General features: G+C 38.0%; 1 protein-coding gene and 1 long non-coding RNA gene across 6 annotated transcripts in view; one reads left to right on the top strand and one right to left on the bottom strand.

Annotated features, from left to right (window-relative positions):
• The window catches only part of ARL15 (ARF like GTPase 15), a 138,573-nt gene extending 122,318 nt beyond the window's left edge, over window positions 1-16,255 (bottom strand). For 2 of the 5 annotated variants that reach the window (XM_087927303.1, XM_026716555.2), the window contains exon 1: window positions 15,787-16,219. Coding sequence is in view for 3 of the 5 variants with exons in the window: in XM_026716555.2 (XP_026572340.1) it covers window positions 15,787-15,798 (12 nt within the window). In the remaining 2 variants the exon portion in view is untranslated. Of the gene's footprint in view, window positions 1-15,768 lie in introns of all 5 variants that reach the window. The other 3 variants (XM_026716549.2, XM_026716563.2, XM_087927304.1) reach the window with 3 other exon arrangements.
• A 75-nt stretch (window positions 16,256-16,330) lies between these two features.
• Window positions 16,331-26,686, top strand: LOC148127413 (uncharacterized). The gene is made up of 3 exons (XR_015742365.1): window positions 16,331-16,539; window positions 17,158-17,344; window positions 24,836-26,686. It is a non-coding gene; the product is annotated as an uncharacterized LOC148127413 (long non-coding RNA).
• The last annotated feature ends 547 nt before the right edge of the window (window positions 26,687-27,233 follow it).

The raw sequence follows: 27,233 nt of genomic DNA, 5'->3' as shown, positions 1-27,233 counted from the left end.
GAAAAAGGGTTAATCTTGCAGAGTTCTACATGTACTCTGGAAAGAATACAAAGAAGAGCAACAAAGATGCCTAGGGAACTGGAGGCTAAAACATGAAGAACGGTTATAGGAATTGAGTATGTCTTTAGTGCAAACTCCTTCAGCTCAGCTTTATCTCCCATTTTCCATATGGCTAATTGAAGGGAAACTACAAATGAAACATCAAAGAATCATATAAAATAAATATCCTGTTCCACCTCTCTTCTTCCCAGACTCACATTTACTTGTGAGTCTAAACTGAACGGAACTGAACTTCCTGCTCCTTTTTATTTAAGGCAATTCTGCAATTACTGCACTTCAAAAAGTGACATTTGAAAAATATATACATCTTTTAAACATGTTCAAATATGGCTATCAGTCAGGACTGAAAAAACCTGCAGTTCATGCTGAAAAGTAGTGTGTTCTTTTCTATCTATTTAGAGAAGGGGTGTCAAATTGGTGTAGGGTCTCCTGCTTGGGCAAGGGGTTGGACTAGATGACCTACAAGGTTCCTTCCAACTCTGATTATCTGTTATCTAAACTCAAGGCCTGCAGGCCAGATCCGGCCTGCGGGGCTGGCCTCGAAACAGCGAAGGACCAGCTCAAGGTGCCTCTGCCAGAAAAAACAGAGCTTGGGTGGACTGCATGACCCCAGCCACCCGAGGTCAAACACAACCCTGATGCATCCCTCAATGAAATCAAGTTTGATAGATAGATAGATAAATAGATAAGATAGATAAATTTATTGTCATTGTACTCAGAAACCTGAGAACAACGAAATAAGGTGCTCTTCCACAGCATACAACTGAACAGCACCAAAAGACATATACAAATAACAATGTAAAACAAATTAAAACAAATAACAGTTAAAAACTGTACAACCAGGATATATATATGTTAAGACCACCAGATTCATAACTCTGCATTTAACCTGATCACAGCACTTGGGTAAAAGCTATGTTTAAATCTACTTGTCCTGGCTTTCAGCACTCTATATCGTCTTCCTGATGGTTGGATCTCAAACAACGAGTGGCCTGGATGCGAAGGGTCTCTCAAGATCTTTTTTATCTTCCTTCTACATCCCATGTTATACAAATCCTCCAATGAGGGAAGAGGACATCCGCTGATCTTTTGTGCCCTTTTTATCACTCTTTGGAGTGCCCTTTTCTCCGCCTCTGTACAACTCCTAAACCACACACAGAGACAATAAGATAAAATGCTCTCTATAGAGCTTCGATAAAAGGCAACCAACAGACTCTCTGGCAGTTGTTGTGATCTTAAAAGTCTTTAAAAAATACAGTCGTTGATGAGCCTTTTTTTCTAGGGCTAAAGTATTTGCCCCCCATGTTAGATCTTGTTTCAGGGTGATACCTAAAAACTTACATTCTGCCACCTGTTCTACCAAGACACCATTGATATACAACGGCTGGATATCCAAACTGCTCTTCCTGTAATCCACTATGAATTCCTTCGTCTTATTTATATTAAAAATAAGGTTGTTTACTTTGCACCAGAGGGACAGCTGATGAACTTCATCCCTGTACGCAGACTCATCATTATCAGAAATGAGCCCCACCAACGTTGTATCATCTGCAAACTTAATGATCTTATTACTCAGATGAATAGAGGTGCAATCAGACGTATAAATAGTGAATAAAAGTGGACTCAATACACAGCCCTGAGGAGTGCCAGTATTGAGGATCTCCACAGAAGAGATATGTTCATTCATCCTAACCCTTTGTGAACGATGTGATAAAAAATTCAGAATCCACCAACATATGGATTCTGAACACAACCCTGATGCATCCCTCGATGAAATCAAGTTTGACACCTCTGATCTAGAAACATAAATTAAAAATAAACAGTAATTCGGTGTGTTGGCTGGTTAGAAAATAAGTATGGGACCTTTTGGTTTAGATATACAAGCAGTCCTTGAATTCCAACTGGTTCAGTGGTGGGATTCAAATTGTTTTACTACTGGTTCTGTGGGCATTGCTTGATGGGTGTGGCAGGAGAAGGATACTGTAAATTCTCCATTCCCACCCCACTAACCTGCTTTCCAGCTCCATTCTCCTGTGCAGGGCAACAAAAGGACTCGGGAGGCAGAGAATAGATGAGGGCAGGGCCAGTCAGTGGTGGCATTTGCCGGTTCTCCAAACTATTCAAAATTTCCACTACTGGTTCTCCAGAACTGGTCAGAACCTGCTGAATACCACTTCTGAACTGGTTGTTTAATAACTGTTCGGAGTTACAGTGGCCTCAAAAACAATGCTTTATAACCCCTAAAGCACTTCCAGCTATTGTAAAATGTCAGCTGCCTCTCTGCAGTCATATGATCACATTTCAGGCACTTGGCAACCTGCTTATATTTACAACTGGTTGCAATGTCCTGCAGTTACATCAGTTGTTCCCAAAGTGGGTGGCACCAACCCCCTGGGGGGCAGTGGGATGCCTTAGGGGGGCACTAAGAGGTAAGGGGTCAGCAGGGGGGTGTTAAGAAGTGGCAGGGGGTTGCTGGAGGTGGGTGGCAGGGCACAATTCAGGGGTGAGAAAAAAATCCTGCCACCGCCACATTCGAGGAGAAGCCCTTCAGGATCACCCCATTGACCTGCACACTCCGGTGCAAGGAGCTCAATGGGGTGATCCTGCTGGGCCTCGGAATGCAGCATTGGGAAAGGAGAGCAAAGACAGAGTGGCTTTGCTCTCCTTTTCAAATATCCCACCTCTGTTGTGTTCGGATTGAGGCCCTGCAGGTCCACCCCATTGATTCTGTTGCACCGGAGGCACCTGCCCAAGCAAGTCCAAACAGAGAGGTGCACGAAGTCAATGGGGTGAGCCTGAAAGAGGGGAAGAAAGAGGAAAGAGAGAGAGAGAGAGAAGGAAGAAGAGAAAGAGAAAAGGGAAAGAAAGAAAAAGGGACAAAGAAAGTGGGGATGGAAGGAAGGGACGGAAAGAAAAAGAAATAAAGGAGGGAGGGAGGAGAAAGTTAATGAGATATCTATTCTAGTGCAATCACCTGCTCCAGCAGGGTTAGAAGGGAGTGTGTGTGTGTGTGTGTGTGTGTGTGTGTGTGTGTGTTTTTTTTTTCTCCTTGTAATTTACCAGTACATTTTGGTTTTGCCTTCTTCAGAATTGGCACTGTAATACATTGGTGAAAAGTAATTTTTTAGGGTGGAGATCTGGTCCAATGGATCCTGTTTAAAGCCTCAACAAAATGCGAGAGCTTCCTGATAGTCTTGACCGTTTCGTCCACAAAACGTTTAATAGAAGCCAAAGATGTTTCAATGTGCTGGCAAAGATGCTGACAAAGATGTTTCAATGTGGAAAAGGACCTCTAAACTAGGCCTCATTTCAGTCTGATGCATCAGGTCTCTCTCTCTCCCCCTCCACCCTCCATCCCTCCATCCCCCCCTTTTCTTTGTCCCTTTTTCTTTCTTTTCCTTTTCTCTTTCTTTTCTTCCTTCTCTCTTTCTCTCTTTCCCTCTCCCAGGCTCACCCCATTGATTTGGTGCACCGCTCCACTCAGACTTGCTTGAGCAGGTCCCTCCAGTGCAGTGGGCTCAATGGGGTGTACCTGCGGGGCCGGCACCTAGAACGCGGCAGTGCCGGCATGTTTGAAAAGTAGAGCAAAGCCAGAGGTCGGTAATTTTTGCTGCAAAGAATCACAAACGCTTCTGGGTTGTGCACAAGAAGGGTTGTGCACATGTCAATGCAATTCAGCAACATAAAACAAAGAGATACAAATAAAACAAATCAACAAGAATCGGCAAAGCATCTCTGATTAGATTTTATTCACTACTAGAATCTAATCAGAGATGCTTTGCCAATTCTAGTCCAATGACCTGCTCCAGCAGGGTTAGAAGGTTGTGTGTGTGTGTGTGTGTGTGTGTGTGTGTGTGTGTGTGTGTGCATGGCTGTCAAAACTCCAAAAACAGGTCAAGTAGTTCTGGGGAGGCCAGTCATAAATTAGAACACTTGCCAAGAAACTGGCCATTGTATTTGGTTGGCCAATCACCAAACCCTGCCCACCCAGTCATATGACCAGCAAGCCATGCCACATTACGTGACCAGCAAGCCATGCCCACCCAGTCACATTATCAGCAAACCACACCCTCAAATTAGGCCACACTCACAGAAATTTGAATCCTGCCCCTGCGCGGGGGACATTGAGAATGAGTTTGTAGAACCAAGGGGGCGGTTTGGGAACCACTGGTTTAAACATTTCGCTGCTCATCCAAGCAGCTTCATCAGTCAGATCAAATTAGGGTAATTGGACAGAAAGTCATTGGAATGTACCAACTCCTCCTGCACCAACCTCAGGGGAAAAAACTTTTGGGGGGAAATCCCTGAAGTTAAAGCCAGAGTTGGTACATTCCAATAACTCTGTGCTTATTTAACTTGCTGTGACTGATGAAGCTGCTTGAATAAGCAGTGAAATGTCTTAAACTAACTCCAGTTGCTATGACTAAATTTTCAATCAGCTTTATCTGGATATGACCATCTTCATTGACATATTCAGAAAAAAAGGTTTTTTACAAAAATTACTGGTTTTGTTTATTTGTTAATTTAGTGAAACAGATTAATCTAAAATCCAGAAAAACATTTTAGATTCTAATTTTAGAAAAGCAATATCTCTACTTTTCATTGCAAGAAGAAAAAAGTCCATGCAACACAAGAACTAAAACACCTATTCTTACATCTTGTCCTCAGCTGGTGTAGAATAGTGTTTCACACATTTTCAAAACTGGTCTTGGATCTGTAACATGTACTATTGATCTTATAAAAGTCAACAGGAGCTAGTCAGACTCCAGGCAACACATAAACCCTCCACATCACATTAAATATTATTTTAATATTCATTATGAATATTTTGAGTAACATTACATTTAATATTGTTACTGTTACGTCCCTTCCAGGGGTGGGATTCAAATTTCTTAACCGGTTCTGTGGGCGTGGCCTAATTTGTGGGTATGGCTTAGTGGTCATGTGACTGGGGTGGGAATGGCTTGCTGATTGGGCATGGCTACATGGTCATGTGACTGGGGTGGGCGTGACCATGTGGCTGGCAACCCAAATTTAAGTGGTACTCACTTAATGACCAGGTGTTCGCTTAGTGGCCAATTGCTTAGCAGGTGCTTTTTGCCAGTTCCCAAGGCCTGGAGAAGCCCAGGCAAGGCCCACGCAGGTGGCCATGTGGCTGGCAACCCAAATTTAAGTACTCACTTAATAACCAGGTGCTCACTTAGTGGCCAATTGCTTAGCATGATATAAGGATTAATGCAAATTGGAAAGGAAAGACTGCAGAGATTGTGCACGAGTGATTTGTACCAACCAACACACTATGTAACTGAAGATGGTTTATGTTTTATGTTTTTGTTTAGGTTTAAAAAAAATAAAACACTTTTATTTAAAAAATTATTTGTGTATGCATGCAACTTCTTCTTACACTGATGTTGCAATATATTGATTTAAACAGAAACAGATAATGTATAATATCAATGTAACAACATTAATGTTATACATTGTACACAGCAATATCAATGTAACAAGAAGTTGCCTGTCTCCCTTTTGGTAAGTTGCTTTTCTTTATTTATGTATTTATATATATTTTATTAACACATAAATAAAAATTATTTTACTATTCATCTCAATGTTTCTTCTTTGCTTAAAGAAATATCCATATTTCTATATATCCATCTCCCTACAGTGGTAGTCCTTGACTTATGACCATTCATTCAGGCGAAAAAAGGAACTTAGGGCCCACGCCCCAAATTATGGTGATTGCAATGGTCCTGCAATCATTTTATCAAAATTCAGGCTCTTGGCAGGCTGCCCACACTTATCACTGCTTCAAGTTCCCACCTGCCTATCTGCCCCCATCTCTGCCCTGCACCCAGCCTTATGGAATGGCAATCAGCTCCAGAACCACCTTCTCTTCCAGTTTTCCATACTAAACTTTTGTGTTTTGCACCCAGCCATCTTGGCTGAAGCAGATGTGCCTCGTTGCCTTTACTGCCTCCTTTACAGACACCTTTTGCTGCTTCATTTTTGGATCCAGTGTTTTCCGCAAACCTTAGCTCCATATAGCTAAAGCTGCACTGTCTTTGAGAGGAGGGCTGAACAAAGGTCTTAGCAAGACTATTGGCCAGAAAGAACACTGCCCCGTCAAAGGAACAAATTCGGGCCACACAAGTCCTATATAAGGAGAGGCATGAACCTCAGAGATCCTTTGACGACAACCCTCATTTTATCTCACTTGTAGCTGCCCTCTTGTTGGTTCAAATCTTTTGCCATTGGAGGTCTGTTTAGTAAAGTTATAATATTTACCTTTGTGTCTGGGACAACAAAGACAGTCATGCAGTTTTGAGATTGTTTTGAGATTGCTTGACACCCCACAATGCAAGGCAACAAAAAGGGCATATGTGTGGGGATGATGGTATTGGAGGCAGTCTTTTATCTCACTGAGGATCAGGGTGGGTGGGACCAAGCCCAGAATGGCTTGGATTGGGATAAATACCCAGTTCACAACACAACAGGATGCTCCGGAAATGCCATTGTAAGTCAGTACAGTCAAATGACATCTTCCACATGGGTGGAAGATCCGCTCTCGCGAGGCTTGACTCACATCATTCTCACAGCAGCGGCCCGCATTTAGCCAAAGCACGCAGGTTGGCGGGTGGCAGAGAGAAGGGGCGGCAGGCAATGGGCATCCGTAGCAGGCAAGGCCCAACCCCCACCCCTAGCAGGCAAGGCCCAGCAGCTGCAGAGAATCCAGGCGGGACCCAAGCAGCAATGGGTCAGCCCTGGCTTGCCTTCTTCTCGGCCACCAGCAAGCCAGGCAAGTGGGGTGGGAGGAAGTTGAATTGCGCCCTGAGCACTCCTCTGCCGCCCCCTTGCCTCTTAGCACCCCCCGAAGTCATCCCACCGCCCCACAGGAGGCGGTACCATCCACTTTGGGAGCCACTGCTATAGAGGCTGTGAAATCAGGCTGCATCTTTCTGAAATCTCAGAATAGCAATCCTGCTGTTTATATTTATTTTATGGATGTTTTTACTGTTTTTTAAAAATTATTTTAGAACTGTAAGCCACTCAGAATCACTTGGTTGAATGGCTATAGAAATTGAATAAATAAATAAAATCCGGAAGGTGCCAATATCATTCTAATGTCCTGAGTAATTCAGAGAAAGGTGACAATACACCATGCATCCTTAGTTAACATATTCAAAACAGCAGAATTTCAAAATAAGACAAAAATCTCCCTCCCTCCCATTTACAACAAGATGGATACTGATCTTGAAAAAAATATCTACAATAGCTAACAAGCTTATCCAATACCTACTTTTACATGTTTTAAGTATATAGTAAGTTCCTGTATTTTGGTTCTCTCTCTGCTTATGATTCAACTGTGACTTTAAAAATACTTGCATGAATATTAATTGAGTACTGTACTACCCAAGAACTGATGTCTAAGAAAGAGCAGTGTATACATTTTGGGGGGAGAAGTAAAGAGTAATAGGATTTGTTTCAAGGCATTTTATTTCTAATGAAAAAACAACATAGATACATATATATTTAAAACCAAGAGAAAACAAATTGAGATGGAAAAAACTGGTTTCTCCTCCTAAAAGCTGCTTAGGAGTTCTACAATTCTTCTTTTCTAGTTTCTCCTCCCTGTTAATTCCTGCCCTTCCTATCTCTATCTCTGCTTCTCTTCTCACAAGAACAACGACTCTTGTGAAAAGTACTGAAGCCAGCATAAAGGAGCTATGCTTTTCCATACAATATCTGCCAACAAGCACAGTAGGGATGATCCATCACTGCCTAAAGAACAAAGCCAATGCCTTCCATGTCTCTTACTATTCTCCTCCTAGCAATCCATTAAAAGTCTATGTCGTTCAGGCTACCCCACTCAAAAATGAGTAATTATTTTAAATTCTTGGCCCTAGTTATAGTTTAACCTTAAACTGTAATTGCAACACAAAATATATTCAAGGATTTCCAACTGGGCATTTCAAGAGAAAATTAGCAGCAAACAAAAGGCATCTTTCAGGGAAACTTGGCTCCCAGCAATGGCTCCTTTTTGTTTTAATCAAGGAATACCTGATAAGTTTCTAAGGAAACCCAAGATGCATTTGGAACTGCTGATTGGTCTCCTTGATTATAAAATAGCTACCTATGGATTCATAGGCAAACTTATAGCAAGAGCTGTGAATCACTTACGCACATATCCAAATTGTTTTAACTATTGAGCTCCCAGATTAAGAAGACTTCACCGATAGTAACAACAAAGAGATTCTGAAACAGCTTTTAGACAATTAAACACAGTCTAGGCAACCAACACTTAAAATATTGTATTTCATTGCTAGCTATTTTATTAACGTGAGCAGAACTCAATTCTGTGAGGCCACGATTTCTGAATCCACTATTTAGAAGAGGACATCACTAATATGCACACAATGACTGTACCAATTTTAGTGCAACAGAGAAGCTAATTTTGCAGGAAAAGAAGTCTACAAGAATGCATTCAAATGTTTTGACGTATCACATCATCTGAATCTGGAGCGTTATTGCAAATATTGGTTAAGCTGCCAACATTACTCGTTGTAGTTTAGCCTACCTTAAGAACAGTTCAGTGTGTTTGAAACTAGATTCACAATTAATTTGGGTTTCAGTACCCATTGGCCCCCCAGAAAAATAAGGAAATATACAAGAGTGATCCAAAAAGAAGTTGTTTTGCAACAGCATTTCTTTTTATACACACACGTCCCAAACCCATAGACATATGGACTTTTTTTTAAAAAAATAAAGGAGATATTAGAAGCAACAAACTATATTTAGCATTAACCATAGTTAATCTATGGTTGCCAGTTGGATCTTTAAACAAGGTAACTATTTTGGCAACAGCAAATGTTACTGACCATGAAGATTCAGATTTCAATCAGGCAAATAAATGATTTGTTTTGATGCCCGCTATATTAGATGTTGCTTCTTTTCTTGGTTTTAAACATCTGTGCATTGTCCAGTTATTGATGGGAGATGGGGGGCTATATATAAAGGTAGTCCTCATTTAGTGACCATTTGAAGTTACTACAGCACTGAAAAAAGTGACTTATGACCGTTTATCACACTTACGACTGTTGAAGCAGTCATATCTCTCACCTGTTTTACATTCGGATGCTTGATAACTGACCCACATTAATGATGTTTGCAGTGTCTCAGGTTCATGTGATCACCTTCTGCAACATTCTGATGAGCAAAGTCAATGGGGAAACCAATTCACTTAACAACAGTGGTACTAATTTTACAACTGCAATGATTCACTTAACAAATGTGGCAAGAAAAGTCATAAAATGTGGCAAAACTAACTTAACAAATTTCTCACTTAACATAAATTTTGGACTCAGTTGTGATTGTAAGTTGAGGGCTACCTGTATTGTTAAAATGAATCAATAAATACAATCCTCCTTTTTGGCCCTAAACTGTCCTGACCCAAACCCTTTTCCAATAAGACAAACAATAATCAAAGGGAACAGAAAGCTTTTAATGAGTTTTACGAGTCCCCGGTTAAAAGGCTGCTGCAAACTCATTAACTTTGATAAGCACAAACCTTGCCAAAACAGTACGAGACTGCCAAGAATCACAGATAAGAAATATTTCACAACAAAAGAGTCTTCAAATACCAATTTAAGATACTGCAATGTCCATAAGGCTGAGTTTCAAAACGTCTTTGCTTCCTGCAAAGAACGTTCACTTCACAGCTGCCTTTTATCTTCTTGAAGGAGGGACCATTACTTTTCCTTACTCCCGAGTCTCCCATGCTATTGCAGCTGCTCTTTCCTGTGAGCAATCCTGCATGCACACGCACTTGGCACAGGCTCCTCGGGAACCTCCTCATCACTGCTGCCAGCCCCCACAATCTCTGAAGGCAGCAGTCCACTCCCTAATGGTCCTGGCTCCTCATCTGAGTCCTCGCTCTTCTCAGCCATCCGCACCTGCTGCCGGCTAACCACAACACTAAACTAAATAAAAAACCTAAAGTATCACAACCAGTAAGTGGTTTTGGGAAACAGAGGAGCAGCAGCTCTTGCCAAAATAATTATATTGATAGTACAAAGATCAACTGTCAAATTAATGCTAAATTAACTATGGTTAATGCCAAGTATAATTTAATGTGTTCCATGAATACAGTCTCAATCCAAACCAGCACCAGGATCTATAAAGGTCTTGGTAGTATTTGCTTCCAAATCAGCTATATAACAGGAATGTTAATGTCAAATCATTATCTATATTGCCTAGAGTTGAATTGACCTCAACTTTCAAGACATTATGTAGTTTTTAAGGCAACAACATAGAAGTGATTTGCCACTGCCTTCTTCCAGGATTTTTCTGATTTTTATTCTCAGTCTATACTATAAACTTAGTATTTCCTTGAGGTTTATCATTCAAGTATTAAGCCAAAGGTTATCTCTCACCTGCTAAAGCTATCTTGAAATTATTGTGGAAGAAATAATGGGAGAAATGCAAGTATATGAGGCATGTTGGTTTGTGGCTGACTGTACAACAGTCAAGATTATATATTTAATTTTGTACCTTTAAAGAGTTTTTAGCTGAAAAAAATGGAAGAACAAATGTGGTTTGCATTAAGCTCTATCCCCATGACAGAGCTGATGGAAGTCACAACGCTAATGGTAGAATGGAATACAGCAAAAAGCACATTTTCTTTAACGGAAGAAAAATGAACTCTGATGCAAAGCAAATTAATTAAAATGCTACAAGAAATGAACTGACTGAGTCCATTAAGAAAAAGAATTGCAAAGTGCAAGGAAAGTTACCTGTATGGTGGACATTAGTCTGTAAATATTTTCAGTACACAAGGGGGAAAACCATGGTAAACATGCTTTAAAAGATTGTGTAAAAAGCCTGTAAAAGCAGAAGCGTGTGGCAAAACCTAACTTCATTTTGATTTGTCCCAAAGTATTCCAGAGGTGGATACATGTTCTACTAACTTAGCCCCCAGGGAATAAATAGACTTTCAAAAGGTACTGAAGACTGAGCTATTCTGGATAGCCTTTACTTTTCACCTGCAATCTTCTTGTGCTAGAATCAACAGAGATTTTCCAAAGAGAATCCTGATGACAAGAGTTTGCTACCGTAGTCCCTGACTTATAACCATTTGTTTAGAGACTATTCGAAGTTACAAAGGCCCTGAAAAAAATTGACTTATGGCTGTTTTTCACTTTTACAACTGCTGAAGCACCCCAGTGGTCATATAATCAAATTTCAAATACTTGGCAACTGGCATGTATTTATAATGATTGCAGTGTCCTGGATTATGCAATCACTCTTTGTGACCTTCTGACAATCAAACTCAATGGGAAGGCTGATTCACTTAACAACCACATTTCTAATTTAACTACAATGATTCATTTAACAACTGGGACAAGAAAGGTTGTAACATGGGACAAAACTCTCTCAACAACTCTCTTGCTTAGCAACAGAAATCTTGGGCTCAATTGTGGTCATATATCAAGGACTATCTGTATTAGGTTTTTGTTAACCAGGTTGGATTAAAATGGTCTCCAAGAACCAATAGAGCCAGATCCACAAAAGAAGAATATTTTACAAAGGGCTTGAAAATGCTAGGGGATCACTTTAAACAATGTATCCAGGATATTGATCTTCAATCAATATCATCAATCATCATTCCCTGCATCGTCTTCTACTTTAACACAGATGGCTAATGCCTGCATGGAAGGCCAAAGCAAAGATGGCAAGACACAATAAATGCAGACGTGAAAATTGCCCAGTTGGACCCGTATGTTGCATCCGATCATGCAAGATGGCATTTTGTCAATCCAAAAAGCGGACACTGCACCTGTGGGAATAATGCTAGGAAGATGATGATGATGATGATGATAGTGATGATGATGGTGGTGGTGATGGAGGAGGAGGAGATTGAACTTCAAGTAGTTTAAGCAGTTTATATTTAACATAACATTTATATTTTACGGATTTTTCTCAATGGCCATTATCTTATCTGTCTCAAATTCTAATTCTGAAATTTCATCGGCCTTTCACCTTGGCAGCTTGGATGCATTACCCTCTGCAGTTCTGTGGGGACACTATAAAAACACCCATTTTCAGCAGCAGAGATGCCTCTGTGAAACCCCTGAGCCATATGGTTCTTCTGTTTCTCTGCCTATAGGGAACCAAGGAAGATATATGTGTATCCTATTTTAAAGAATTACCTTGGTAGAGAACACAAAGTCTGCCTGTCACTGCTTCTGCTTCACTGACCAGGACCCTCACATATATTTCCAGTTGTCCGACTTTGTGCTACATTTGTTGTATCCAACAATCCAAGCTATGGTTGAAGTTTAGCACAAGTCTGGGTTATTGCCACTGGTATCTGTCCTACAGTTACTATAATAAAAATGCAATACAATTGTATTGTAATTGTAATTACAATGGTAATTATAATACTGTACAAATGCAATAGAATTACATAAAATACATTGTTTTATTAATAATTACAAGTCCTATGTTTTCCTTATAAAGGAAAAAATAAACATAAATAAATAAATTAGTATTAGACTAATTATGTGATATTCTTGTATTTGTCAAGTGATTCAAATTCAAATCTGAATAAATTAGAATTAGAATAGGGTTGGAAACCGTATACCATTTCAGACAAATGTCAACCTTTTAGGATATTATTTATCAATGATGTATGTTTACATTTTACCATATATTTCATTGTTTAAATTGTTACTCATGCTATAAGTGTTTTAGCTACTGAAATTCACTATTAGTCAAATTAAATTGGCAGCACCTAAATTTGAGAAATCAGTAAGTTACCCACAACTATACATATCAACCAAGAAGCAGGGAGGAATGATGGGCGACTGGAATAGAGAGAGAGAAAAGGCCCTCATAGCAGCATTTGTGTGAGTTTTAGCCCAGGTCCTTTTATGAACTTGTCTGGCCCTTCTTCGTGGCTCACCAGATTAGGTCCTTGTATCCCATGGCTATGGAATGAACCTTCATGAGATCTGCACCGGATCTCATTTGGCTCTCCCAATGTGTAAAAAATAAATATGTTCTTTTGCCCGGATTTTAATATTACTGGAATTTAATATTATGCTTTGTTTTTTAAAAAGTAACTTCCTTGAGTATGTATTAGAAGGGTGAATACAAACAAATACACTTCTAATCTTTTCTGTTTTTCCTTGGTCTTCTAAACACAAACATATAGAACTCTGCGTGGCCATGAGATCATTACAATCATCAATGCACCATGTAAATTATGCTGACTTCTTGACTCCTAAATGGTGCAAACACTGAAAATACAAATGTCAATTATATTATTTTCTAAGTGTTGTTTTTGGCTGAATATTAACAATATATCCAGCATCTGCCTTAGCAATTTTATTGTCCTCTAGCTGTTGTCTGTTATGCAGTAATACAAGTAGAAAGTATTCAGTGAATTCTGAAAGGTCCTGTTAGAGAAAACATTGCCAATATCATTTATGTTGAGAACATAAATTCAGCTTTCTCTTAGCCTAAAGCGATTTGCTAGGGCAAACAACCCAAAATTAATAATGAAGTTCTAGACTGTTCTTCCATAACTTGGCTTGCTTATAAACCTTACAAACCAATCTACCCAAACTAAATATCCAGGCACTTCAAAGAAAAGAGATTCATATTCCAATCTCCCCTTTACTGCTACAAATGTAATAAATAGTTAATTGCATAAAAGTTAGGGATAGAGTGTAATATGAAAGCAGCTACAACTGAAATATTTTTTTCATGAAACAAGCAATTCAAAAGCGCACACAATTTGCTTCATGTTGCATGCAACAAAGAAAATAAAGATAAGAGGTCAAGCTAGACTTAGCAAAGGGCATTTTGTAAGTTTGTCATGTGCAAGAACATATTTCATAGTCAATTAAACACATTCTGCACACTAGAATACTTTTCCATTACATTCTGCAGCAGTTAAAAAGTTTAATATTTGCTCCAAGTAATAAAAGGCTAGCTTCACCCAGATGCAAATTTCAAAAATATTCCTTTAGGAATCTCCAGGCAGCTCATGTAGTTATAGTAATACCTGTTCTCAGAATAGTCAAGTTAATTACTAGCAGTCCTTTAAACTATTTTTTAAAAAGTGTCACATAGTCTTAATACAGCAAACATTTTCCCCATCAACACGTAGGCTAAATACAATTTACCTCCACAAACTTTTGAAACAAAATAAAAAGATAATCTGTGCTTTTCTAATAGTGGTATGCTTTTTTTTGAAAAAGTAGTCTTGCTTTTTAAAGTAATTTAGTTAGAAATAAATATTTTAGGTAATACAGTATGTTGTTCCCAGTGTAAATGCCACACTTATTCTAAAAAGCATTTTTACTAATAGATCAATAAAACACTTTCTTTCTGCTAATAAAGGCATATTTCATCTCAACAGAACTGCAGAAAAATGTAATTTGACACATTCATTCACATTAAATCATTTTATATAAGATTTAGACAGGCTAGTGCAGGAAATCATGAATTAACTGATTACTATACTGAGTTTCATACATGTAGGCTACATGTGTATGTTATATTGGAAGGTATTTTTTATATATTAAACATTTTCATAGTTTTATCTAGAAAATATAGATAGCTCTTGAGAATGTCACAAATCAGCACATTATTTAGATCTGGCTTAGCCATTTTCTGTATTCAGAAAAAGGTAGGGGGAAAAACTCAGGAAGATTATGAATGAATCCTTACATCTAGAGACCTGTAAAACACAGTGAAGAAGATAAGCTAATTGCACAATGAATGCCTCATCTGAAAGTATATTTAGTCTGTATCTCTTCCCATAGTGTGCAGCAAAAAAGTAACTTTTTATGATTTTTTTCATGGTATGTAATTTATGACTGTGCAAACAACCCCCGATCGTTAGCGTATATATTTTGAAAGGCAAAAAGGTGGACAAGTTAAAAAGCATGGGAAAAAGCTAATATGAACCACAGTGCTTCTCTTAACACTAATCAGATTGTGCATTGTGTTTTTGTTTTAAAAATGTTAATTAAGGAATAGATTAGAGTCAAGATCTTGGCTCCATCCATGAAGGCAATTCAGATTAGTAGCTGCCAGGCCTTTCACAAACCCTAAACTCCTCTAATCTTGAAGCAAACAACTGTGATACAATCTCTCTCTCTTTTAACAAATAAGCCAACTCTCATGAAAGGCTGCTAAATGTTTTCTGCTAAATACCCAATTATTTAAGTACAGAATTGTTCACGCTCATTTCAATGTAATGCATTCAAGCGTCCTGTCAATTTAAGCATTTAGAACCCAACCTAGGTGACCTGGTTCAGGACTTTAGAAGCCTAATAACCCAATGAGAGTGTAGTAGTCCATTTAAGGCTTTAATTGTTCTGAAAGCCACCAGATTCAGAGCCTGGAGCATTCCGTTTTCTAGCCAGGAGTTTACATAAGCACAACTGGGAAACTTTCTTGTCCACTACCCTTTGTCAGCACCACAGAGAGGAAAAAAGGTGATTTCCGACTTCTAAAAATCAACAGCCAAATTCCACCTCGTCTGAAAGTACAAGAAAGAGAGCGCTATATACTTGAGGACCTCTGGACAGACAGACAAGCAAACAGAAAATAGGTATAAACAATGGATTTGGGAGCATGCAAGGTTGAAATCAGGTTCGCCCTAAATTGGGAGCAGGGGGGAGATTTTGCATTCACTTTGCACCGGGGACTTACCAGATAATCCATGAACTGGGGTAACTAGATTTGGGCGCGGGGGTGGGTGGGTTTGCCAAGAGCAGCCTGCTTCACACCCAGGCTGCAAGCGTCTGAAGAGCGACCCACAGCCCCCGGTGCTGGCGAGCCCTGCCGTCTCACCGCCCTTGCAAGGATGGGAGGAATCGCAAATCCCCGAGCGCTTGGAGAGGAGTGGAGCTGCTCGCTCTCTGCTGGGTTGCTGGCTCGTCTCGGGCGCCAGGCTCTCCACCTCGCCGGCTGGACGCGCGCGAAGGATTAGCGGGCTTGTCGCCTGGCGCTGCCCTCTGTCCGCCGGAGCTCCTCGCGCTACCACCGCCGCCCCCCGCCGCCGCCAAGCGCCCTCCCGCAGCCAGACGGAAGAGGCGGCTGAGCGGCAGGACAGAGAGACGCTCGCCACCCGCTGCAGCGCCCCAGAGGTTTCAGGAACAGGCAGCTTTTTTCCCCGGGAGCGTCACTGTCAGCTGATCGCCCACGTGAGAGGGGCGAGCGGAGGCTCTTAAAGGAACAAAGCGCGCTTTGCCTTCCCCGCGCGTTGCCTTCCAAGGGCGAGAGACCCGGAGGAGAGGCGGGGAAGCGCCAGCCGGGGCTCCCGCCAGCGGGCGGAGGGTTTGCCAGATGCCACGGGAGGAGAGGAAATGAATGAAGGGACTCCAAGGAGACGGGAGCGGCGTCAGGGCAGAGACATCCGGCAAACTGTAGCCGTGTCCTTTGGCAGTCGGCCGGACCTGCCAGGCGATCCATAAGCAGGGGCTCCTCCGTGGCCTGGCGCTCGGAAAGCGCTCTCGAGCTGTGCTTGACTCCGGTTCCCGGAGCTCAGCATTCCTGAAGCACAGACGAGGCGCTTCCGGGCGCTTCCCTGCAGCGCTAGGTGCTCCAAGGGGTTTGGAAAACGACCGGGGAGAGCCTCTTCCAGTCAGAAAGCGGGGAGCGGGCAGTAAAGCCACCAATCGGGGCTCCTTCCGACTAATCGGTAGAGTGAGTCATGAACTATGGCAATGCCCCTGCACCATACAAGGAGGGAGACAATATTTAAGTGCTAGGGCCCTTTTCTGTCTCTCAGTATTTGCAAAAACTGTCTTTATGAGGTGAAATTTTTCTGGCCAGCATGACATCTTCCTGATTATGAACACTCGTGTAAAGCTTTCAGGTGGCATTTTTTTAAAAAAACCTATTTAAAATACTTACAGATGTTCATTAAGCAAAATATCTCAGTAATATACTGTAAACCAGAGCAAGGAATAAATAAATTCCATGGAAGACTAGAACTACTTTTATTAAGATGAGTTATGTGTCAGGATCATGCAAGTCTGATAGTGTTTTACCACCTCCTCCTCCTCTCTTATATGACAGGGTGACATTTACATTCTTCTTCAGCCACGTTTATCTCCTTCTTGCTTTGGTAACATACCTATCTGACAAGATCTTCTTTACTATCTACACTGATGGTGGGTTGCCAGCCATCAAAAGTAATATATAAATAATTTCAAAGCTATCCCAGTTTTGAAGTCAGGCATTTTTCTCAACAGCAATAGCCATGGTAAGGCTGCTATGCAATTGACTAAAGAGTGCCAAAATCAAAAACAATGAGAAGAAGGTGCTGCTTGTGGAATTTCAGTTTTGTAGCCAAAGCAGGAGAAAATCAGTTTGCATGCTTAAAGAGGGTAACATCAAGAAAACACATCATTGATGCCAAGTTGATATCAATACTGTTTCTGGAAGGGGTGAATGAATTTGGTCTGAAATAAGACTCCATGAATACAAATTGGGATTATTGGGCTGTACTGCTTTAGTGCCCAAATGAAGAAGAAAGAGCCTAAATACTTATTTGGTATGGCTGTTCAATTAGCTCTGTATCCCTCTAATGGCAATGTAGTCCAGCAGCACATATAGAGTTTTGTAGAAGAATGTTTTGCTGAAATCAAGGTATACTATGTCCGACCAGATTAAACTGATCATTCTATCAAAAAAAAGATCAGATTAGTTTGACCTGACTTATTCAAGCCATGCATTCATTTCTACATGCTTACAAACCAACTTCTTAATAATCTGTTCCAGAACTTTGGCGTCTGCATGAGATTTACCAGGTTCTCTCTCCCTCTCCACATTTTTGATAATAGAGACATATTTGCCCTTTTCCAATTCTCCAGCACTATGCCCATCCTCCACAATTTTTCAAACATCATGGAAAGAATATCATACTAAAAAAAGGGAAAATATATATCCTGGACAATGGCATTTCCTTTACTAAAGCTTTGACTGGTAGATCAACATGTTGCAGAAAGACACCCAATCTAAAACAGTTATTTCTTATTCATAACAATTATATTACTAATATGCAGGATATAACAACAACACCCTGAAACAGGCATGTTTAACCTAGCTTACTTGTGAACCCAGCACTGTATGTAGTTTATGGCTCAACGACATTGCAAGTCAAGATAAATTGATTAAATAAATAATAATTTCATTTTTTTTAATGACATGTAATCACAGCAAATGTTATCTGCTATTGCAGAAATTCCTGTATAGGCTCATTTTGTAATTTGATATAGCCTATCATTTGTGAACAATAGCTTACTATATTCTGGGTCTTGGTTTGCAATGATATAATTATCCATGGTTAATTGAAAGAATTCATGGTGAAAAAACTGAACTACAATTTATAAATATTAAGTTCTACATTCTTAAATTTCAACAAACCCAAAGACTTTCCATCTCATGGTTAATCTCTCATTGATAAAAATAGTTTTGTAGCACACCCAGTAATTATTCTTGTCTTTACCCATTTCTTCCTGCTTTATTACATAGATATCTTAAATCTCCCATTCCCATTGCATTCCACCTACTTTTATATTTCTTCTAGAATACATAACTATTTTTTCATCTAATAAGCACACATTTCCACAACAGCTTTTTTTTTTCATATTTCAACAAATGCTCCTTGCAAAAGTACATACGTTATACCCGATCTTTCTATCAACATTTGCACATCTTACAACATTTTCAACTATTTTTCTGTTTTTAGGCATGCAAACCCATCAACTTGCTCTTTTTTTGCCATTTATGACAAACACTGGTTCCATTTTCCAAATATTATTATTATTCTTTTATTAATTTTGAAATCCACATTACAGAATCTAACATTGGCTCAAATGATTTCAATTCTTGGCCAATAGGGTTGCATCAATTGCATATGAATTAACATACTTTCATGTTCCAAACAATATTCTTAAATCTCCATAAAATTTCTTATACATATTATCCATAAATACATGAAGCCACCAAGGAGACTTTAAACATCCTTGTGCTACTCTGCCTCAACACTGAATCATTTTCCAAGTATACCCCTTATTTTTACCTCTGCTTTATGCCCATCACATATCACTCTATTTGGTTCAACAATCAAACCAAAACAAACAATGTGAATTCCATACTACTGAAATTATCACATATACCATTAGTCATGTATCTTTCAAATACTTACTTTTAACGTTGCATGAATTATATTGGAAGCCACATTCTCCTCCAAATTTTGTATCCCATATATCAATTTCAGAGTTCTTTAGCAGATTTAGCTGGGCCAAAATATGACATTATTTTTGTTCATAACAGAAACTTATTAACTAATTTCCTGCATTTCTACCTACATTTTTTATTTTAGAAATTTAAAAATAGTCTCTAAATATATTTAGGTACATATTTATTACATTTGTATATTCTCTTCCTAGCCAAAGTGTTCCAAAGGGCATTCATTGCTCTTCACATACACAACTCCAGATTTGGAAAAACATTCCATAACTCAAGCCCATATAACATTTCTATGAGGAAAATGGTCAGTTTAAAAATGTGGTAGGCAAACAGACAGATCTTTGTCTTTACTTCTTCTTTTACTGCTTTGGGTGTCGAGGGAAATAGAGAGTTCTGGCTCTTGCTGTTCTGCTGGCCTCAACCATTATTAATTGATTTTGTGTATTGTGTCTTTTATGTTGCCTCTCCATGTTCTTCTGGGTCTGCCTCATATTCTTTGACCTTCTCTTTTTGTACATGCCTTATATGGCATGGAATTCCATGACAGATAGCTAGATAGGTAGGTAGATAAAATTTGACATAAATAAAATAAACCTTTATATTCATATATTTCTTGCTGAAATGGAAAAATCCGCACTTTCCATGTTTTATTTTTCCCATCTCTCCTATCCTTTCAATAATAATTGTTCTCAAAAGCTTTTCAGACACATTTAACAAATTTATCTCCCTGTAGTATGGTATTCATCAATGTTACCTTTCCCTTTTGTGTAGGGGAATAGTAACAGCACTATTTCAGCCCTCAAGCAGAGACATACATACAATGTAGAAATGTTCATGCACTGTGACTCAGAAGGCAATCAACAGCCATGTTCTCATGTTTTTTTCAGTTCTGCCATCTGCCATCTGCACCTGTAGCTTGACAATTTTTCAACATTCACTTTATAATTTCTTTTTCATCCTTTCTTCTAGATGGTGGTGTAATTGACATTTATAGAATTCATTTTAGTTCCAGTCTTCAGCACACATTTCTCTAAAATACTCCCTCCAGCAGTTTATTTCTTGGATTTTTAATTGTTGGAATTTTACTATTTTTTTTTAAATTTAATTCCATCCATCTTGCAGTTCTGTCCTGCTCAGTTTAGGCATCCACCCGCAGTTCAATCCAGCAACTCCCATCTACTACGCAGCCCAGATATGAAAATGTTTTCTCCACTTAGGGCCTCGTTCTCTGGCAGATTACCAATAATTAATCTGAGCAATTGTTAAAACTTACAAGGGGGGATTTTACAGGATCTGTCTAATCAAAGGGGGCATTTGGCATGCATACAGGAAAGAATTTTCTTTTGTACCAATCTTATCGAATGCTCTCAGTATAAGTATACATTTCTCTCGGTTTTTTAATTTGTCCTACTCAATTATGGAACTGCAGCTTAAATGTTTTAATGTTTTGTTGAGATTTTTATCTGTTATCATTGGGTTTCTATACTTTAATGCAAACATGTTACATAAATGTGATTAATAATGCTTTGCTTTTGTAAGCAGTCTTGAGAACTTGATTGAAGTACAGTATAAAAATAGAAAATAATTAGGTGGCCCAGTAATTTATGGGTATTACTAGATTTGCAATATCTTGCTGCATTCAATTAAAATATGTCAGAGTTTGAAAATAGTCAAAAAAATTATGGTAGTAGTCTCATTATCAACAAAACTTGCTTTCACATTACACTTAAAATTGTAATGTATTTATGGAATCAACTTGACAGATACACCACACATCTATCACTTAAAAGAATTGAAATCTATTAGAAATACATGTAAATAAATAACACTGATCTTTTAATATATAAAAATATTGGGAGCAGATTATCCCACAAGTCATTTCAATTCTCACTGGTCTTCCGTGGGAGTTTTTTTTTTCTAAATTGGGTGTCGTGACAGGAATGAATTTGTTTTAGTTGCTTTGGGAATGTTTAACCCAGATACTCAGTAGTGGGTACAAATTCAAAGCCGCATATCCTTGATGATCCCATTCCAATACTGAGCATTTCCACTGAATAGCATACCTGGGGAATATACCTCAGGGATGCTGACTCAATTTAAAGGTTCCCCCCTTCCAAAAGTTAAATTGGTTGAATTTGTACACCATTCTTTGGTGAAAGAGAGGAATGGGTGTGTCGAAGTATAGAAAGCAGTGGAAAAGAGGAAGCTGGAAAACATTTTATTTTCCAACCATTCTCCTCCCTGTTCCCATTTCCTGAAGTGATTGTTTGACCTTTACCAACAGAATAACAGCAGGAAATATAAAAACAAAACAGGGTTCAATGAGCAGATACTAAAATGCAACAAGGGCCCAGTTCACGTAAACAGAAAGTTGGATGCAACCCGTTGTACCATGGGAGAACCATCTCACAGAAGAATCTTAATTTTATGGGCTGTTTGCAGTCTTTATTGTTGCCATTTTTGCACCTCTGGAAACAAAATGCACCCTTCATGAGTATGCATCCAAAACTTTATATAACCTGCTTTGTTCTTTTAAACAAGAACATCCTTAGAAGATGATGACCAGAAATCATATCCTATATATAATACTTAAATTAATCAACTTAACCTCAAGGATCTGGAGACATGTACATAATAAAGAGCTATAATTTCTAATCTTTTTACTGTACTCAAATAACGTACAGCTTGGACTACGAATTTGTTTTTCTGAGCAAGAAGCTGGCTTACAGGAGACACAATATTAACAGATTAACAGATAATCAGAGTTGGAAGGGGCCTTATAGGTCATCTAGTCCAACCCCCTGCCCAAGCGGGATACCCAACACCATTTCTGACAAATGGCAGTCCAATCTTTTCTTGAAAGTCTCACAACTCTCACTTCCACAACTTCTGAGGGCAAGGTGTTCCAATGGTTGATCGTTCTCAATCAACCAATGTCAAAGCTGCTAAAATGCGTTCTTTATTGTGCAAGTAAAAGAAGGAGCAGCACACGCATTAAAAAAGTAGCACTTTTCTGTTTTTATTTGCATAGTATTTGAAGTGGATTTGCCCTTTTTTCTTTGTCTGCGTAGCACAAAAACTTACAGTTTCGGAAATGGTTGATTCCTATATCTTTTCCTGCATTGTATATTGGGGTGGGGGAGGGGAGTATCATGTTTAGCAGAATCTTTCTACTATAATAGATGAAGCACTCCTAAAATATTCTGAATATAAACATTACAAAGTCAAGGTTCGGAGACTCCCAAAGATGCTGGTTATTTGACTTGCCTCTTATTTCCAATCCTTGCTAAGTGTAAGAAATAAATTCTCTGCAGCTTTTTATTGGAATAAGAATCATTTTTATGCTGTGCAGCTTATTTTAACCTCATTTATTTTATCTTGGGTCTTGATAAACATTAGAGAAGGGAATGTGTACTATAAATCATCATCTCAATTTTATGCTCCAGTAAATATAGATTAGCTGTTTTTTTCTCCTGTAGAAATAAAAATCATGATATATTACATAAAGTGAATATCTTGCTGACTAAACCAGCTTTGGTGAGGAACATATGGCTCCAGAGAAAATGCCATCTTACAATGTATTTTCCCAGTGTAACCATGGAATTATTTTCCAATAATCAAAATATTCAAAAGGGTGGTTTATAATGGTCTTACATTATAAGCATCAATATTCTTCCTGTCCTCCTGCTTCAACTTTTGCTTACATAGAATAAAAAAAACAATGCAGGTTATCGATGTTCCTTCCTCTGATTTTAAAACCACACTCATCTTTTTCCAATCCAGCTTCCATTAATGTATATTTGGTATAAAGGTTGAATAAATACAGGAAGAATAAACATCCTTCTCATTCCCCTTTGCCAACTTGAAATCAGTCTATTTTTCTCCCTGTCATAAACCAGGATTATAACTTTTAAATAAAATAAATAAAGTAACCTCCAGTCTTATCTGGAGTATTAATCAAGTTGTAACTCAATCACAATTTAATCTTGAAAAGCAGCATTTAGTCAAAGAAAAAGGTGTGAATATAATGTGAAATAAATAATTTATGAATAGTTGAAAAATAAGAAAATAATGGATATGAAAAATAATAATGATCTATAAATACTATACAGCTTGTCTTATAGTAAAATATAAGAGAATATATGCACAATTTTCACATGATTTTTTTTCAATGTTTATATTAACAATGTTTTTTTCCCAAAAAAAATAAAACAATAAATCATGAGGTACAGGAAATTTGATCATTATTCATTTACATTTTGGGTATCTAAGAAGTACATGATCTAATACATATAATCCCTGGATTATGAGCATTTCCTTAGTGAACGTTCAAAGTTACACAATAAGTGTCCCCTAGCATTTGCAAACAAGTCCCAAAACTACAAATCTTGCAACACCATGGCAGTTGTTCACCCTTATGAACAACCACGGGGTCTCTGCAACATTCATCCTGAATGTTGCCAGTCAAAATGGAGCTTCCAAGGGGCAGATCCACTCCTTCGACACTTCGTTTGGGTCTCCAGAGGCCTCACCTAGCATGTTGCAGGCCAAAATGGAGTTTCTAAGGAAGCTCCATTTCAACCTGCAACGGGCCAGGGGAGGCCCATGGAGGGCCAAATGGAACTGCAGGGGGTGCATGCGGCTTTGAGAGGCTGGAGAGGAGACTGCTTGCTAGATCTTTACAAAGTAAATGACCTGGCATGGCAGGTTGGGGTGTAAAGCAATTGTGGGAAGCATGAGGTATTTCAGTGAGTCAGGGAGGCCTTGGATGGTTTTAGGCAGGTGGCCTGTTCCATGGGCTTCCCTACCCTGAAATACCTCGTGCACTTAACAAGCCTTGCATTTGATTAGCAAATGTGTGAGCAAAAGGAGGGAGTGATTCCGTTCAAGGTACAAGATTCACTCCCACAAATCCTTGGGTTACGAATGGAATGGGCAGGCTCCATTACATTCGTAACTCAAGGACTACTTGTATGTATAGAAGACATTATATGCGGGAGTCTCTGTGGTTAAACTGGGAGAAGATTAAAAGACAATGTTAGTTGAAAATTCCAGTCTGGTTATTGACTATTGAAGCATTTTCTTATCCTATAATATACAAAAAGGAACAAAAAGTTAGATATGGTGAAATATTGAATGAAAAGGGTGAACTCAAATCTATACAAAAGCTAGAGGAACAAGGTATAAAGATGAATTGGTTTTCATGTGCGCAAATACATTCAAGGTATGATAAAGATTCTAAAATGGAAGGTTTCTATGATAAATTGACTGATTTAGATAAGATTTTGACAGGTATTGATGAAAAGGTGATTAAAAAACTATATGGATATTTATTAGAAATTAAATTAGAAGAAGAACAAGTTAAAGAAACTATGATTGCTTGTGGGAAGAATTTTGGATATCAGATTGATTTAGAGAAATAGCAAAAATTGTGCTCTCAAAATTATAAAATGACAATGTCAACAGCATATAAAGAAAATTTGTATAAGATGTTTTACAGGTGGCATTTTCCCCTGACAAGAATAGCAAGAATGTTCAAGGATAAATCCGAAAAATGTTGGAAATGTCATCAGACACCTGGCTCATATTACCATATGTGGTGGACTTGTGCGGATGCTAAAAAATACTGGACTAAAATCCACATGTGGTTGGGAAAAATGACAAAAAAACATAGAGACTTGAAATCAGAGATATTTTTATTGGGAATTTTACCTGAAATATATAGTAAAGACTTGAAATATCTGATTGTAAATGTATTAACAGCAGCTAGGATTGTATTTGCTAAAAACTGGAAAAATGAGAAAATATCATCACAGGAGGAAATCATTAAGAAAACATTGGAATGTGCTGAAATGAGTAGATTGACATTTGAAATTAGAGAACAAGAGGATAAACCATTTTTATAAAATTGGGGATCTTTTCTATCAATGGTTAGACAATAAAATACAGTAATGAAATATGTAGACTTTTAGAAAATAATAAATATATAAAGATGTACTTCTTTCTTATTATATCTACAAAATGATTTTAGGATAGATTTGGGGTGATAATATGAACTGTTATAAAATAAACTAAGTAAATTATGATTACCTTGTAAAACATGAATGAATAAAAGTATAGTCAAATGATTGATTAATAATTATACTAAGGTATTTAATTTTTGATTAAAAATATGAGATTATATGCAATGTAATTGTAATTGAAGACTACGAAATGGAAGCACAAAACAATTTGTAAACCAACCGCCATACTGTATGTACACATATGGAAGATAGCTTGATGTTTTTATGTTTTGTTTCTTTATGTTTGTTTTTAAAAACCAATAAAAAAATTTTTTTTAGAAAAGGACTACTTGTATGAATCAAGTCATTGTTTATGACTTAGTTTTATATATGAATCAGTTACTATGACTTTGTCAAGAACCAAATTTTGTTTAGCACTAAAGAGAAATCTAGAAACAGAATGAAATTTACAAGCATGAACTATCTAAGAAAGATCAGTCTGTTCCTTGAACAGGTCAACTTTCAACCATATCTCATTAGTATGGCTGTAATCCTTGGTGTTCTCAGACGTAGATTATTTTCTTGCAGACATTTCATTACCCAAATTAAGTAACATCATCAGTAATAGTAAGGAGTGAGGTTTGCTCTTATTTTATATTCTAGTCGTTTGTCTTCAACATAAGTGCCACATCTGGTGATTTCATGGATATAGCCACATACTGGAGATGCTTTTTCAGTTTTTCGAAATAGCCTACAATCCTGATGTTTCCTTGTAGACTTCCATCCAAGTCGGAAGCATTCTTGGAGCTCAGATAAGATTGTCAAGCACCAGAAACTAAAACTAGAGACAATGTGCTTAACACAATTTATAATCCCAGCTAATGTTTTTACATATATTCACTAAGATATCCACGACCCCAAGTGGTCTATCAGGATTCCCATTTTACAAATGAGGCTTAGGCCTAAGGAAAGTAATGTCATAATTTTACAGAAACTTGAATATAAACCAAAACTTTTCTCTAAATCGAAAGAACTATACATATCATTTCAGATTAAAATATTTCAAAATATTTTTAGTGAGGAAGAGAAAAGTCAAAGATCCCAAAAGAGAAGTTAGTGCTTCTGAATTGAAATAGACAGTTAGATTTTCTGGAAGCAGTAACATCTTCCTAAGAGGTCTGTAAGGAGCATGTATAAATAAGTGCACCATCGTACCTCCCGTCCCTGTCCTATTGTCCCCATTTATTCGTACCTATTTTCTGTATTCTTACTCATGTTTATACTTATACCTATTATCTTGCAAACGATTGACAAATCAAATAAATAAATAAAATCATGAGACAGAAAGTAAAATTTGCAAGTTTCATAATTATGTTCCATTTACCTGAAAATCAAATTACTTAATTAGATAGTATTGGACAGTTTCTTCATCAACAGTTTCTCCTATATACATTTTAAGCCCTGTACAAAGAAAAAAATAATCAACTGAGGAAAAGAACTTGTCAGTCAAGTGTTTCAACTTCATATTTTAGTTTGTGCTTTTAAAGAAAAGAATGCACCAAGAAATAGTGCTTTAATTTAAAATCCATATTGCATACTACAGAAGTACTGCAAAATCACCAGCAGTTATTCCTTACTTTTAAAAGTAATCTTTTACACAATCTTATCTTTGATTTTAACTTGACAAATAACTGTTTAGTTATTTTTGTATCTTAAATTGGATACTGAGAATATTTGTTCCCTTGCTTAGCATGTAGCTTGAACTCCATATAGATTTTTTTTTAATTCAAGAACAATGTGAATTGCTCTCTAAAGCATTACTGAATTATAACATGTTCATCATACCATGTGCCTTTTCAATGCTTATTTCTAATGTTGCATGGACAGCATATAGAA

This window comes from Pseudonaja textilis, chromosome 2 (genome assembly GCF_049901715.1).
Source record: "Pseudonaja textilis isolate UNSWEBS1 chromosome 2, rPseTex1.2, whole genome shotgun sequence".
Lineage (NCBI taxonomy): Eukaryota > Metazoa > Chordata > Lepidosauria > Squamata > Elapidae > Pseudonaja > Pseudonaja textilis.
This window is presented reverse-complemented; position numbering and strand designations above follow the sequence as displayed.